This window comes from Sander vitreus, chromosome 17 (assembly GCF_031162955.1).
Source record: "Sander vitreus isolate 19-12246 chromosome 17, sanVit1, whole genome shotgun sequence".
NCBI classification, from domain to species: Eukaryota; Metazoa; Chordata; class Actinopteri; order Perciformes; family Percidae; genus Sander; species Sander vitreus.
Genome location: NC_135871.1, coordinates 9,166,138 through 9,182,754, shown reverse-complemented (window position 1 = coordinate 9,182,754; position 16,617 = coordinate 9,166,138). Strand labels below are relative to the sequence as shown.

General features: G+C 43.5%; 1 protein-coding gene across 1 annotated transcript in view; it reads right to left on the bottom strand.

Moving 5' to 3' along the window:
* Nucleotides 1-1,127: 1,127 nt before the first annotated feature.
* sorbs1 (sorbin and SH3 domain containing 1) overlaps nucleotides 1,128-16,617 on the bottom strand; it is a 45,059-nt gene continuing 29,569 nt past the window's right edge. Inside the window, exons 16-28 of the mRNA XM_078273185.1 lie at nucleotides 16,011-16,189; nucleotides 12,502-13,962; nucleotides 11,231-11,295; nucleotides 10,878-11,048; nucleotides 9,414-9,460; nucleotides 8,879-8,993; nucleotides 8,356-8,481; nucleotides 7,994-8,188; nucleotides 6,665-7,186; nucleotides 5,862-5,957; nucleotides 5,228-5,415; nucleotides 4,997-5,103; nucleotides 1,128-4,653 (exon numbers count right to left, since the gene is read on the bottom strand). Coding sequence (XP_078129311.1) covers nucleotides 4,586-4,653; nucleotides 4,997-5,103; nucleotides 5,228-5,415; nucleotides 5,862-5,957; nucleotides 6,665-7,186; nucleotides 7,994-8,188; nucleotides 8,356-8,481; nucleotides 8,879-8,993; nucleotides 9,414-9,460; nucleotides 10,878-11,048; nucleotides 11,231-11,295; nucleotides 12,502-13,962; nucleotides 16,011-16,189 — 3,340 coding nt within the window. The 3' untranslated portion in view covers nucleotides 1,128-4,585. The remainder of the gene's footprint in view (nucleotides 4,654-4,996; nucleotides 5,104-5,227; nucleotides 5,416-5,861; nucleotides 5,958-6,664; nucleotides 7,187-7,993; nucleotides 8,189-8,355; nucleotides 8,482-8,878; nucleotides 8,994-9,413; nucleotides 9,461-10,877; nucleotides 11,049-11,230; nucleotides 11,296-12,501; nucleotides 13,963-16,010; nucleotides 16,190-16,617) is intronic.

Genomic DNA, 16,617 nt, shown 5'->3' with positions numbered 1-16,617 from the left:
ACTGCGTTTTAGCACCTTCTTGCTCGCATGATCCAGTTTGCATAATAATGTTGGCTGTGGGGCTATGGTTGAATACATTTTGTGAATTTGGATGTTATTAAAAAAAACAAAAAACAGCTAGAAACCAGCGAGCTACACAAATCATTAATTTATAATTAATAATAATAACGTTTTTATATCTGTAACAACAATTTAATGATAGCTCTTACATGCTTTAAATACATGGCCCCTTATGACATATCGAATGAACTTTTCGCCCTAACTGAAAATACTTGGAAAGCAGAGCAGTGATCCCTCTTCGTGTTTTGCTGCTCTCAGATGAGCTCCAGTGTTTGTTTTAGGGATGTCGGCCTGCCGGTACGTCACCGTGTTACATGCAAGCTTACCATTTATGGTAGAGCTAAATCCCAGGATGTGGAATGTGCCGCTCCCAAAACTTGAATTCCTGCCAGGGGATCTCTGCTGAAGGTGGAGAAAAAAAGCTCCGGGCAGACCGACCGAATGAAACGCGTCCTTTCTTGTGGGGTTTACATGCATCCTTAACACGCCTTCAGGCATGCCAGTGAAGTCTGGAAGGGCTCTAAAGTGAAGCCCTTACAATGTGAAATTTAAAGTAGGCCTACATCTGCTCCTGACTGTTAAGGCTGTACAAACAAATCCGTCAACCCAAATCACCCTAATGGGATTTTACCCATCAGACATGCTGATGCGTTGTAGGTCGACACAGCAGCCAAAATAAGTGTAGGCATACCTTATGTAAACTTACTGACATTACAGAAGTTATCCTCTAATATCTAGTACTTCTTATTTCACCCCATGTAGCTGTAACTTCAATAACTATCCAGGGTGGAGCCTTTGCAACATAAAAAAAAAAAAGATCATCAGATCCACAGTTCAGCAACACAGAGACTAACAGCTCCACCTTTAGCTTACATGAATTTGCATATGCTCATGAGTACACAGCTTCAGAGAACGTGCCTTTAAAAACCACGTGTACTTGCTCCTAAACCTTTATACTGCTGCAAGACTTTACTCCATTGCCATTTATATGCCAAAGGATATTACATGTTCTAAAAAATGCACAGCTCTACTATCATGCAGAAAATCAAAACAGGTAACACACCAAGTAGTTTAAATGGTTTATTAAATATTGCATAATACCAAAGTCACAGCAGTGTATAGTATCTTTTTATTTTAATATTGTCAATGTAACAGCACTGCAAATTGAAGCAAACAAACCAAACCTGTTGCAGGTTGTGCGTCTCCTCAAACTAGTCCATTCTTATGATTATTAATCATTACGTTAAAGCATTGTGTCACACTTTTAGGTACTTGCACAGTAACTGACAAGTTCTTAGTTAATGTTCTCCCATCACGGAGACTAGGACTAATGGGAAAACCATAGTTACATTAAATATGTCATGGATACATTTCAGTGATACTCCAAAAAAAACAATGACATGAAAATGAGGCACAATTTTGCATCTAACATAAGGCATTATGATGATCGTCACAAATGGCAGCGTAATGTTAATATGCGTCTAACTTCCTGTGCTCAATAATGCTCCACTCTGTGCTTTGCCAAAAAATCCTTCAGGTAAATAAACCGCTGCAAGTGACAAGAGAGTCACTCGCAGTCCTTTTTTTTATTTTACATATTTACAATCCTTCTTGTGCCATGTTGCTCAATAGTCTGCATGTTCATTCAAGATGAAAGTACAGAGTTTTTTTTTTTTTTTTACATATGTGTGCATTGCGCCACATTCATATATTCATACATTCATACATCCTGTGATGTTTTCTGGAGCACAATATCACAGAAACAATCTAGAGTGAGTTGTATTATTATGACTAAATGTGTGATTGTTAACTTGTTCATCATGTCCGTGTGTTTGACATGGGGCAAACACTCCCTCCTCCTTGTTCTATCAGAAAAGAAAAGCCTACAGGTCGACAGACTCCCAACCAATCAGCACTTTCATGTGGAGCTGGAGTTACACAGGAACAAAAATGTTTAGCCAGCAGTGGAGGGAAAAAAAAACATGCTTTTGTGGTGTAACAAAATACCTGAATATTATATCAGTGCTATACAGGCAAACCCATAATGCAGTGTATTATCTTGAGAAAACATTCCTTTGCTGATGTTGGCAAAATTGTCAGCAGTGAAGACACGCTTGATTTAGTCTCACGCCAGAGAGGATGAAACACTGATTGCTACTGAATTTTGTTAAATTAATGCACTTCATCAATTACTTAACTTCATATATCACTTATGTGGCAGCCACATACAGCTTCAAACCATGTTCCAATGAGGTCAATGTTTATCATCACTGAACAACTGTAGCTAACACATAAAAAAAACAAAAATAAAGATATAAACATACACTTTTACTGCAGATCCAAGTGAGAGCTACTGTTTTATCTTTCAATACTTCACATTATGTTTCTGATTTTGTGTACTCAGGCAAACATAAAGAGTTATACTAAAAGGTAGGCCCACTGATAGTCTGGCACCATTTGATTAGAAATGTGTAGATTGGGAAAAGGATCTGACTTCAGCTACTTGAAGCATCAGATAGCTCACTACCTCAGTCCACCTGGTATAAACTAAACAGACTTTCTTCCTTAGCAATTACCCTACAAACTGCACCCAAGTCTAAGCAGGTCATAACAAGCACTAAGAATTATTTGCGAGCAATATTTGATAGTTCTGCTTAAAGTATTGATGAGCACAGCGCGGCAATTGATGACAACAAGGAATTTGATGAAAACACGAGCAGAAAAAAAACAAACCCCAATAGCTATCATCTTTCAATCTGTGCGTGTGTAGATGATCTACTCCGATATGTGGCGGCTGATACAGGGTCGGTGCTGGAGATGTGGGAGCTCTGTACTCGCGGGAAGACGGCTCTGATGCTTTGCTAGCAAAATTCAAAGCGATCTTCCATCAGGGAACTGTTTAAGCTCAGCAGACTGTTAACCCTGTCAGCGCTTCTGTTTGCTTTCAGCTACAGGTGGCAAATATTTAGGCGACGGCTGATAGTGTTCCATGCTCCGATTTGTCAATCTCTACTGATTTTACAGTGCATGCTGTACTAATGCTCACCGTATTATTGAAATCATTCCACTAAATCTATTTCCCAAGTTGTAGTCATTACATATGAAAATATGTAGCCATATTTGGAAGGCCTTTTAAAGATTTCTGTACACATTTACATGGCGAAATAAAACATACAATCTTATCAGTAAGGGCATGGTTAAAATCTGAATTTGCTCTTAAAAATCAGTATGATTATTTTCAAAGACACCTTGTTGGCTTTACTTGAAACATTAAACAGTTTGTGATTAATCTACTATTATCTTGTTAGGTGGAATCTCCCTAAAATGACCAAACAGGAAGTTAAGTGCTACTACCACGCCTGTCCTGTGGTTTCGCTGGAGCCAGGCGTCTACCACCAGCTACCTTACAGGCATCATCCATCAGCAAACGCAGTTTACTTCTATTTTGACAGAAGAGGTATTAAAAGGACAAATAAATACATTCTGAAAATATTAGATGTGCATGGACACGGTTTCTCTTCACTTTTATCAGACGTGCAGCACAGTCCACGTGTCCTGTATCTGTGTTTGCTGTGGTAACTGGGAAAAAGAGAAGCTAACAGCACACTTCAACATTTGAGTGTTTCTTGTCATGCACATGACGTGGTAATAACTGTTGTATAACAACCGTTGGATAGAAAATGAAGACAATACTGCAGCGGTATCTAAAGCTTTTGGGTTACACTGAATTGCGAATACTGTGATGTTTTCTTCAAAAGGTAGCCAATACTGACTTTATGATGATCCATAACATGTAACAACAAAGTAAAACGGGTATGTCAGACCAGTCTCTAAAGGGGCTTCACACATAAGTCTTTAAACCCTGGAGGGCGCTGAATTTAAGTCATATCTAAACTGAGTTCAAGAATGAACCACCACGTTAAATTTCATTTATGTAGGGTACGTTGATCCAACTGAAGGTTTTCTTTTGGAAGCAAAGGCATTGTTTGCATCATACTTGGCTAATCATGATAAACCACACAACTCTGGTCCTGAAAGGTAGCTTATGACAAACCGCTCCAACCCCACATCCCATAAAAAAGATACATTCTGAATTCCTCCAAAGTCCAGTTCAGGTAATAAGATCCACTCTTTAATCCATACACTGCTCTGCTGCCGGCCTCCAGACTGAGGTGCTACGTAAACACTGTAAATTACATGGACAGGATGGAAGCTATTATCTGTACAAGAAAAGCTAGTTTGTGGTAGGTTTTCAAGGAGAATTTCCACATGTGGAGACGGACGAATTCTGTCAAGAAGTGTGTAAAATGTGGTCAAGGTGTACACCATACTGAGGTCTGGGCAGTGAGCTGTCTCTGTCTCCGCCTCGCCGTGCAGTTTGACATACCTCCGGCCGAACCGATCACTTTCCCAGACAAAATGGATTCGCCTGGCTAAATTACTATGCTAACCAACAGCCATGCGCGATAGTAATGACTTCCCAAGCTTGACAGGCAACCATGTGTTACAGCCAGATTAGATATCTTTACAGTTTCACCTCCTTCACGTAATTCCCAGGGAAAGTCCCAAACTGTTTTGTCCTCTTTGAGGTACCTGTAGAGAAAAAGAAAGAGAAACATGGATCAGGCAAAAGAATGTAAATGGCTTCTTTCTCAGATTAAAAGCTAAAATTGCCAAAAACAACTTATTTAAGCTCTATTTTAAAATGAAGTGCAAGTCCTGTGCATGTACTTTGCACTCAATCTGTCATTCTTTAGAAACCATTTATAAAAAGGATGTGACGCGGTGTAAATTACTCTACTTCTGCACTGAGCACGCACATTGCACACGTGCAGTCCTTTGCTGTCATTCTGCAGAAACCCTATATGGATTTATGTGACACAGTGAGTTTGACTGCGTCTCTGAGGAATGTATCCAGATTCCTGCAGGCACATACCGACAAACCAGCCGTCATCGCACTTCTCCATGACGCTGACGAGATCTCCCTCCTGCAGCTCCAGCTCGTCTTCGTTCTGCGGCGCGTAACTGTACAGCGCCTGGAAACTGGAGTAGGACGCAAAGATGAATTGATAAATTTGCCGAGCTTAGAAGAAACTAAATGTGAAACCAGTGAATAAAAAACAAAACAAAACGTGAAATTAAAACTGAAACACATATCTTTACTCACATTCCACAGTTGAGACGGTTCGGCTCCGGGCTGCTGCTGTGGGACTGGGGTTGCTGGGAAATGATGAGAGATTGTTTACTGGGGTGGGGGTGCAGTCTATGGACAGAGTCATGAGGGTGGTGGGACAGGTTGCTGCAGTACCTCACCGAGGTCTCAGCTATATTCAAGATCTCATTACACACTGCCTCCTAGTAGTAGTAGTAGTAGGTGAAGTCGTCAGAGAAAGACAGACAGCGGCCCCACCGAGAGTCCCGCAAGAGGCCGAAGTGAAGTTGAGGGGAGGAGGTGAAGAGTTATGGAGGGAGGGAAGGAGGGGGGCGAAGGGGCGAGACAGGAAGGTAGGTCCAGTAAGTAGCAAGGCAGAAAAGGAAGTGATCCGTTAAAAGCCAAGAGAAAAAGCAGAGGAGACGTTGGTGGAGCCCAGGAGGAGAGGCATGGAAAAGGCAAGACACCAGCGTGAGAGCATGTAGACAGGAAACATGAAATATTAGTTCACTTCTTTACAGGATACTATTCGGTATGAACATGCAGTATTAAAGGGAATCAAATACATAATGGGAGTTAAAGATGATGTGAGGTAAATGGATCTTTGAAGGTGATAGGTTTAAAAAACAACAACTTTGCACTATCTTACCGCAAATGAGTTAACATTGTTGTTGTCTTGGATGTCAAACAGCATCACAGGGCTTCTGGATCTCCGTCCATGATGGTCAGCCTCATTCTTCACAAACTGCAACACAAAAATGTCAAATCAGCAAGGTCATATCAAAATAAAGGCTTTCTTCTAAAGCCCGCACCACGTATCCACCTGCTGTAAATATGATCACACTTCAGTCAGTCAGGTTGCATTCCCTGTAGATGGACATTTCAACCTCACAGCAGCTTTTGAAAGACAAGCCAACACGTGAAATCTATAAATACTCACTAAGAAATATGTCACTGTCCTAAATAAACTTCCAAACTCCAGTGGCATCCAAGTCATAACACGTCTGCATGGAAAAACAACATGCAACCAAATGCTGAATTTTATAAAGAGAAAGAAACTTTCAACTCTCAAATCAATCCTGGAAATGCAAGCACAGTAGCTCCTCTTTCAGTCCCTTACAGCTAGTAAATCTAAAACGCACTACATAAACACTGAGAGACACTGTAAAACACTTGCGTGTTAGTAGCGCACACACAACAACAACATGCAGACCTGCAGCTTTAAGCAGTGTGACCAGTTTAAACTTAATTCTGCGTCCACTAAACCAGCAGATTCATCCATGAGGCTAAAATCAACTTCAGGTCAAATCTACAAGTTAGTTACGTCTTCCACACAGAAATGTCAGCTTCAGTACTTCATCAAACATCTATCTTAGGGAATCAAACTGTGGCCAAAAGCCCATGTTCCTAAGTGAGCCTGAGATGCAACACCGCACACCATGCAGAAGATACCTCTGCAGGGCTATTTCGCCTGCTGCCCGGGGCTGCGTGGCCCCTGTCCCCCTCTGCGCCTTCCCCTTCTGTCAACTCCTTCTCCCCCCTCAGCCAGCCCTCCAGCACCGGCCCTGCACAGGGGCTCACGCTGCCTGACAGACGTGGAAAGGGAGGGGAGAGCAGGAAGTCCCCCCCCTGAGGTGGGGTGAACGTGAGGAAGGGAGTGGTGGAGTTGGGTCTGGGCGGATAAGGTGGGGGAAGAGGGGAGGCAGATGGGGAAGCCGCGGGGGAGACGCAGTATGGGCTGCCGGTGATATGAGGCACGGGGCTGGCGGAGTAGGGCGGGGGCAGGTACTCGCCGCAGCGATAGGACACAGTGGGCAGCGGTGGCAGGGGAGGGGTGGGGGCGGCAGGAGGGCTCCCTCCTCCCACAGTCAGGGAGATCCACTCAGAGGAGATAGCGTGGACCTCGGGGGACACGGAGCGGCGGGGGGAGCGAGGAAGAGGCAGGGGGGAGGTGGTCAGACGATTACGATACAGCTTTTAAGGGCAACAGGAACATGGGAGGAGGTGGAAGCAAAGAGAAGAAGAGGGGATGAGAGAAAGAAAAGAAAAGGAAACGAAAGATGAGACAAATTCACTGGGCAAAAAAATAATTAAATGAAAAAGTGGGTGTCAAGGGGAACATAAAAGACATTTTATGGGTTCAGAAATGTAGTAATAAAACAACAGATTAAAGGTCCCATGGCATGAAAATGTCACTTTATGAGGTTTGTTAACATTAATATGAGTTCCCCCAGCCTGCCTATGGTCCCCCAGTGGCTAGAAATGGTGATAGGTGTAAACTGAGCCCTGGGTATCCTGCTCTGCCTTTGAGAAAATGAAAGCTCAGATGGGCCGATCTGGAATCTTCCCTTTATGAGGTCATAAGGGGCAAGGTTATCTCCACTTTCTCTGCTCTGCCCGCCCAGAGAATTTGGCCCACCCATGAGAGAGAGACATCATGGCTTTCAAACGAGCAAAGTGGCATTTGGTCAATGCCACACCCCCACCCTCCACCTTGCCCCCCCTCTCCTCCTCAATAGCTACAGACACAGAAATGGCACATCCTAAGGAAAGCTCATTGTGGGACTGGCTCTAGTGGCTGTAATTCTGCACCAAGGCTGAATTTCGGGAAAGAGACTTCAGATACAGTATTAGGGGACCACTAAGGTCTATATAAAAGCATCCAAAGAGCACCATGTCATGGGACCTTTAACAAGTAAAAACTCGTTGCCTGACTCTTGTCAATCGTCACTACCTCCATAAATGTATCCCACGAGTGACTGACCAGTTTGGTCTCCGTACCTGAGGAGAAGCGTTGGTGCTGCGCTGCGGCGACTGGCTGACAGGAGGGTCCAGATACTCCACTCCGTTTTTGATGCGGGGTCGTTTGTTCACTTCTACGTAGGTGACGGGGAAGATGCCTTGGCGGTTGGTGCCTGAGATTTTGCCTTCATACCAGTTCTCATCAACCCTACGAATCAGCGTTATCCTCTCTCCCTGCAGATACATATTTAGTCGCTTTAGAACATAGTGAACAATTCCTTTAGGTAAATGAAGCGTGAGAAACAAAAGGATAAACTCTTACATATGGAAAATCCTATGAAGTTCCTTTAAAGTGCTTCTAAATGTTCTTCAGTTTGTAATGACTATCTCCACCTCCATACCTTTCTGAAGGACATTTCCACCACCGTGTCCCCGTTGAAGTTGAAGCGGGCGACAGCCTCTCCATATTCCAGTACCTGCACTGGGGCACTTTTCTTTGGCTGGGCTTTCTCTGTGGGGGGAAGGAGCTGAAGAAGGCAACACATAACAACTGATTGAGTAAGGAAGTACATGTCGAATCACACTGTGCAGCAGAAAGATGATGCAAAAACATCTCCAACACTGCAAGTGAGAATTACATAAAATATCGGTAACACTTTACTTAAAGGTATCTACATTAAGAGTGACATGACACTGTCATGAACACAGGACACTGTCATGACACATGAACCCTAACCCTAAACCTACTTGTCATGACAAAAAACCGTATGACACTTACTGACAGAAGCGTTATGTCAAATGTTTAGGACTTGTTTATAATGTTTATGACACGTTCATGACAGTGTCATGTCATTCTTATGTAGATACCTTCAAGTAAAGTCTAACCAAAATATATATTTATGGAAACTCACTGAACTCACATACCTCGACATAACTTTGAGGGAAAATGCCAACTCTTCCATGATGTTCCCCTTCATACCAGTTTTGATCCACCTGTCGAATAATGTAGACAATGTCTCCCTTCTGAAACGGTAATTCCCTAGAAATGTTCCAAAGAGATTAGTTACTCACATCAAATGAAACAAGCGACCAAAAATGTTACAGTATGAAAATGAAGTAAGGGTGATCTAATAGATTCTAAACAGATGGGTGGGATTTATTCACATTCAAGTAAAAGCTTGGAAATCTATTGTTATTCCACTATTCTAAACAGTAATTCCCTGCAATTGTATGATTTGGCGTTGGTTTGTCAGAAGTTGCTTAGCCCACCTATGAGATAGAAATTCAAACACGTGCCGAAAATTACATCAGCAAGGTCTGCTCATGTGTAAATCTACACAAGTTGGACACAATATAACAGCATCATTAACACCTCTACAATCTCATGCAATCAAAGCCAACATCCCTGCAACAAATACCACCGGTGGTGAGACTGATAATAGATAGATAGATTACTCACTTTAGAGTTTCTGCTCTGAAGTCGAAGCGAGCCATGGCTGGAGTTCTCTGTGTAGATTAAAAAAATAAACTTCGCTCACTCTTATGTCATAACTACTTACATACTATTAAATCCATATTATTCTACATTGTACTGAGTCAGTGAAAGTTATCCAAAAGATTAAATACCTCATATATATATATATATATATATATATATATATATATATATATATATATATATATATATATATATATATATATATATATATATATATATATATATATATATATATATACACACACACACACATACATCTTTAGCCCTATTCGCACAGGACTAGTATTACCTGAGGGACCTCTAGTAATTTGTTACAATTACTGTCAGTAATTTGTCAGGTAAAAATTCCACCACAAATTACCTACCATATTTTTCCAGACACAGAGGTTGTGTGATAATACTAGTCCCATGCGAATCGGCATCTCTGTGATTTGAGGTAGTTTTGGCTGCGTTGCCAATTATAAATGAAAGATCCATGGGAAGATGTCATTAACTTTGAGTAAAATACAGACTTCACTTATCCAGTGTGAAATGTGCCCCCCCCCCCACACACACACACACACACTTTCCAATTAGTTTGATGTTATTTTATATCTAAGTCTCGGTGATCGTCCAATATTTTAAAACAATAAAGAAAGTAAGACATCTTTATCTTACACATGGTTTAGTACTATGTTTTCCGGAAGAATTTATCATTATGATCGACTTAATTACTTTCCTGGATTTTGTATCACCATAGATGTATGTAGAAATGCAGGAAATGGGATTCAAATCGAAAAAACATTTTTCTGGCAGAGGGCCCCCAGACCCCCTGTTTTGTGTCCCCAAAACCAAAACCAAAGTAACCAAACTAGTACTACCAGGGGACAAGTCCCGTGCGAATAGGGATTTTGTCACTTTTTGGTGTACTATACTCTCTGGGCGTTGTCATGTATGTGTATTGAGAAAAGATTCTTCTGGAATTTGTTGTTGAGCTGTAAATCTGCCCGAGTTGTCCTTTCAGTGCCCAGTCTGAACATAAATATTCTCACAATGACAGGAATGAGGTGCTTGTGACTGACTGGGTTCCTCTGGAGCATGTCCAGTAAGAAACTACTGGGGGTTGTTTACTGTGAGACTGGCCTGCCAAGGGAGCAGGCACACCTTGGTAAACACACCAAAGGGTAGCTATACATCCAGTAAACCAAAGTGAAGTCTGGAAGCCTACTGGAGATATTCAGTGATACATTCAACAACTCATATTTTTGCCTTCTATCACTGCTCTCACCCTCTAAATTGTTGACCCAGAAGAGAAAGCCATCTGTGTCTGCAAAAATCCCACTGACAAGCCCGACCCCCCTCATTCTGACTCACACACAAACTGACAAAGCATCTGCTGTCGTTTTTCCTGCCTACAGAAGGATAAGACATGGCCCTGCATTGTACCTCTACGCCTGATTTCCTCTTCTCTGTGTTATCTGTAATGTTGAGCAGGTCTCCGAAGCGCTCGTTGGTGATGAACTGGTGGTGCGTCGGGACAATGCCTGTGTGTCGTCTTGACGCCGTGTCAGCCTCTTCCTGTTCCCGCTTCAGCCGCCGCTGCTCCTCCAAGATTTTCTGACAGGAAACCAGACTAAAGTGTTAGTCCCCTTCAGATATGGCTCTCCTCTACTACCTTATTCATGTAACACATTCGTTGTTGTGTATAATACTACTATTAACGCAGCTCTCCTGACTAAAGCATTGTCAGCGAGTTGGTCATTTATGAAAGTTTGGCTTAAATGTAAATAAAAATTCACCTCTTTGTCCCCATGACGCCTTCGCAACACGTCATCCTGGCTCTCTCCGAGAACTGGCGACGAGTCTGAAACATAAACAGAAAGAAGATTACGCCGTGAAGCATTTTTACTGTCCACACCTCAAGGCATATCCAACTCAAAGAACAAAACTTCTCAAATAGAAGATGATGATATTGCAGTCAACTCCTTAATTCCAATGAATAGAATCATACAAATATGCAATAAATACAACTACGCATGCTTGGAATGAACACCATAATCTCTGCAACACTAAAACAAACACACACACATCCAAAAAGCCAAATGTATTCCTGCATGCACATAGGAATTAACACAGAATGGTCAGATGTGTGTTTCGTGAAAAAACAAATGCAGGAAAGAAAAAAATGAAACCTATTGTATAATGGCCGAAAGAATAAACATGACATTATGGATTTACTGATCGACATATCTTCATGACTTAATTTGTTCCCCACACCACCGTAGATGTTTCATTCTGTGTCCCAGCAAGGGCCACGAGTAACAACTATCAATGTTTCAGGTTTGTCCCAGCTGTTACGTAAAAGAAATCAAAGCAGGGAACATCCTGTCAGGCTAAAACAAACCTTTCATGGGGAGAGAATGAAAACGTGTAGATGTAAATTGTTCCAAAAACAGAAGAAAAAAAAAAACATGGTGAAACATCAGTTCAAGAGAGCGTATGCAATGTTATATCGAAATATCCTGCTTAAACATTACAGAGGAAGGCTGGGAATTGTATTTTAAGGTTTTCAAATGTATTGCCTGTGTAAGGACAAGATTTATTGTCTCATTGAGGATCATAAAAAAAGACAGAAGTAATGTTTCATCTACGTTTATCTTAGACCTTAATGATGTCATAAAACACACAATTCGGTCTGTATCGATGTAAGGCTTAATGCAGGCTCTAGCACTCTTGCATACAACTCAAATCTGATGTCACCAGGAGATATATACATTACCAAAAGCTGCCTGAACCTCCTACAGTCACTGAAGTGTTTTGATGCGTTTGTGGGACCATACTTATTCACAGTGAAATGGAAGAGCACCAAACAGCACACTCAGAATGAGATGGAGGCTTCCCTGTCACTTTGTAAACACACCACACAGACTAGAGATGGAGGGTGGCGGCGTTGCTTTGTGGAGAAAAAAGGGACACAATGTGAAGAGAGAGAGAGAGTCGAGATAAATGAGTGACCACACAGCGAGGAGAGAGGAGGGTGACAGTGGTGTGAAGGGATGGAGATAGCCACCTCTGCGGTGAGCTGCCAGCGGCTGCAGTAGGTTCCCGTTGGCGTCCAAGCCCTGCCCGTTACTCAGGTGCTCAGTGTTGCTTCCCTCCCCGTTACTCAGCTTCTCCAGGACCTCCAGGGAGGACAGGCGCTGAGGGATCAGAGGTCTGGGCTCAGGAGACCAAGTGCTGGGTCTCTGGTTGCCCACTGTCACCTTGGTGGCTAACAGGGTCCTCCGAGTTTGGTGGGACTGCAGGTTCTTACGTAACCTGAAGGGAGCGGGGCCCATGAGGAAGAGGTTCCCAGGCAGCGTGGTCTTCTTCTCCAAAGGTGGCGGCCTCTCCTGTTGGGTCGTGGCCTGTTGCCTCTCGTGTCTGAGGATGGTGGTGAAGCGGGTGTAGGAGGCAGGGCAAGAGCCTTTGCATTTGCTGTGTTTGAGGAGGAGTTGATGGTTCGGTTGGTGCAGGAGGTGGTTGTGGTGGAGATGGTTGTGTTGTGGAGGTGATGCTGCAAGCAGTGCTGAGGGACTCTTTGATCCATTGGCATTTTGGTGGATCAGGTCTGGGGAACTTTTACTGAAGATCTGCTCAACCTCGGCCTCAGTGTTAGAGGGGGACTCAGTCCTGACGTTGTGTCTGTCCTCTGAGGAGGAAGCAGCCTCCTCCACAGTCACACTGCCTGGTGACAAGGCCTCCTCCCTACAGCTCTTGCCCTCTGCCTCCACTGGGGAGCAGGCATCCATCTGGGTGGTGTCAGCTACCAAAAGGGACTCCGCTGACACTGCAGACGCCATGTAGAGGTGGGCGGGGCTGTGGTCGGGGCTGTGGCTGTGGCTGGAGTGCAGGGTGGGCAGGGAGGAAGAGCGGCTGGGCGCCGAGCTGGACCGCTGGATGATCATTTCAAACTTACTGACCCGCGACGACACTGCATCCCGTGGAATGTTACCCCCGTCATCCGCCTCTGACCTTTCATCCCCTTCGGCCTTTGACTTCTCAAAAAGAGAAGCCAGGCTGCGGACGCTGCCGTGGGGGCTGCAGCCAGCCGAGCTGGGCCGCTGGATGTAATGCATGGTCCTGTACAGGTTGGAAAACTCAGACGCGCTCCTCCTAATTGCAGGGGAAACATTCCTGAGGCCGTTCGCACACTCTGTGCCACAGCTGGACTTAGAGTCTGAATGTTGCCCACTCTCCCGTTCCTCTGCTCTAGCAAAGTCTGTGTCACATGGCCCTGTGTACAGATCCTCACAGCTGTGGGCCTTTGGGTGCCTGACAACTTTAGTCCTGCTCTCCTGACTGTCACCACTGGGCGGCAGCAGCTTGGGCTTGAACTTAGAGGGCAGGATTTGGGGTATGCAGGCTTTGGCAGCAGATAGAGGCTTCATACTCTTACACTGGTTACCTATTGCATTACTGGCAAGAACCGATCGACTATTTACAGAGGAGCAGGGTGAAATTATATAGCCATTCCCACCTTTATAATCCACTGGCAAGCATGCAGGACAACAGAATAAACAACATATTAGATTACAATGGTCACAGGTTCACACACACTAAAACAGAGTCAGGCACATTTCTAAAGTAAAGACCAAGTTCCATCAAAAGTAGATGAGAAGAGGAAGCAGACTAATAGATGACTGTTATAGTAACAGCATGGTACTGCAGTGAGGAATTATGCTTTGTAAAAATGGAACACCAGGAAATTGACTGTCTAACAGATTCTTGCATTATCAATATCACTGTAAACAGAAACATAACATGTGGAACATAAAGGATAAAAACAGCAATATGCCATGAAATGTTATGTGATGTTGTAGTTCATATAGGAATTCTTAACACTGACTGCAGTATCAATAAATTAAAATAGAAAAAAACCAAAAACAAAACCTATTCAAATCTTTTCTGTTCCCGATTTTGTATTCATAACATCCCCACTGCCTGTCCCGCTTTAACCTCCCACATACAATATATTCTTCTCTTCTGCTTTCAGCAATTAGACAGGCGGCTGCAGTGATATATGTTCTGTGGCACCCCTATTAATACACTGCTCCCCTTCACGGTTGTAAATAAAAAATGTATCCTGAGTCAACTTGGACAGTAAAATATGACTGTCACAGACCTCTGAAAAACTCAACTACTCATGTCACTTCCTGGCAATAGTCAGTTCCTGGCTATAGTATGCTTGTGATAGCACTACAGATGGAACTTGGAAGTGACACAACACTTTCACATGCTGCGAGACACTTCTGTAGCATGAGTGACCCATCTGTCATGCTTCATATCTACCAGAAAAAACACGCACACGGAGTCAGACCTGCGGCCCTTTGCTGCATGTCATTCCCCCTTTCTCTCTCCTTTCAAGTCTAAGCTGTCTTGTCATTAATAAAGGCCTAAAAAATAAATAAATAAACACACTGAGAAACTTAACTAGATATTATATCCAGGGCATGTGGCAAGTAAAGAGTCCTAGCTGCTGAAAAGCCCTTGAGGAGACTCAGTTAAAAAAAAAGACAAAGATTAATACAGATATTTTTTTATTTCATGAGCACAAGACAGAAACACATGATGATGTGTTTGGTTTCTAGCACTTGGTTATTTCTTTGGGCAAGAGGCTAATGAAAGTGCGTGCTAGTCAGTTGACTGGAGTGCCAAAATCCATTTACTACATGGGCCCACAATTCAACTGGGTAAACGCCAAAACAACTATCCTGATACATCTTTGTTCAAACAGTCAATACATTAGCTATTAATTATTGTGGAAAAAATACCAAACATTAACTCTGAGTGGACAGTTTCTAAAGCAATCTGTTGTGTGTCATCCCAGATGTAATGTAATGACGTGCTGGGTCACACTGTCCATTCCTTTCTTTTTCTTACATCTCTTCTCCTCCCCTAGCGTTTCTCTCCCTGGCCATGTGCACAGGCATTCCAGCCCCTGACCTCACACTGACAGCTGACTTCCTTACGCCTTCCCACCCTCTGTGTCCCTCCTGTTTATCTCACCCCTGTCTGTCTGTTTATCTCGCTCGTCCCTCCTCATCCATCCCCTCTCTGGCCCTCCGCTCCCTGGCGCTGGAAGGCTCTGGAGTCTTGCCCTAAGCCTGCCTAGCAACACAACTGGAGAGAGAGAGGGGAAAACTCTCCAAGGTTAGCTTCCATCGACTTAGCAAGACAACCTCACTCCCTCCATGAGTTTTCCAAAGCAGATGGCCAGCACACGTTTGACGAAAACATCCATGGCATCAATAATAAATCAAAAGCTGCTGGGGGGATGAATGCTGCGAGGTGATTGGCCGATGCTGTGAGGTCTGGGAGCGAAGAAAATGTGTGGATGCCAACAGAAAGGTAAACGGAAACACATGTATCCCTGTCTGACACTTTGAACGGTCCAACATCATGTCTGTAAGTCATTGGTTCTGTCTCAGCAGGAAAGGCCTTTAATGGCCTGCTGTCCTGTCTAGCCCCCACATCCATAAACATACACACACACACCTGCCATTTTACTGGACACATATGAAGTGGCTGTTATCCTACCTTTAGAGGAGGAGGAGCTTGCCTGGCGCTTGTTTAGGGCCCGTAGACCTTGTAAGGGAATGTCGCCGCCCTCCAGGACAGTCTTGTAAACATGGCGGTCGCATTCTGGAGCCCCAGGCTCGCTTGTGGATGATCCTCCGTCCTTCTCCACCTCGCTGTGTCCAGACTTGCTCGAGGAGCTAGACAGTGGTGAGAGGAACGCAGACAGCTAATTAAACACAGTCAAATTCATTCAGAGGAGTTGTGTTACATGCTTTTTATGATAACCAGAGGCGCACAAATTGGGTAATGAGCAGTCATATGGTTCTTATTTAGTATATCTTGAGGTAATTCCTGTCTTCGCAGACTTGTGGGAGACAAAATAATCAGACGCAGAGAAAAAACATGAGAAAAAAAGTGCAGAATTTGGAGGCTGATGTTGAGAGAAGGCATTTGCTACCACACATATCTTGGCATTCCAGAGAGGCCAACAGGACAGATTTCTATAAATATTCTCTGAACATTCCCACATGGGGAATCATTCCCTGCCATGCACCTGTACAACTGTCAGGTTTACTCCCGCTCTCGTGTTACTCACGCTGCTCCTCTATTAGTGCAGACAAAAACG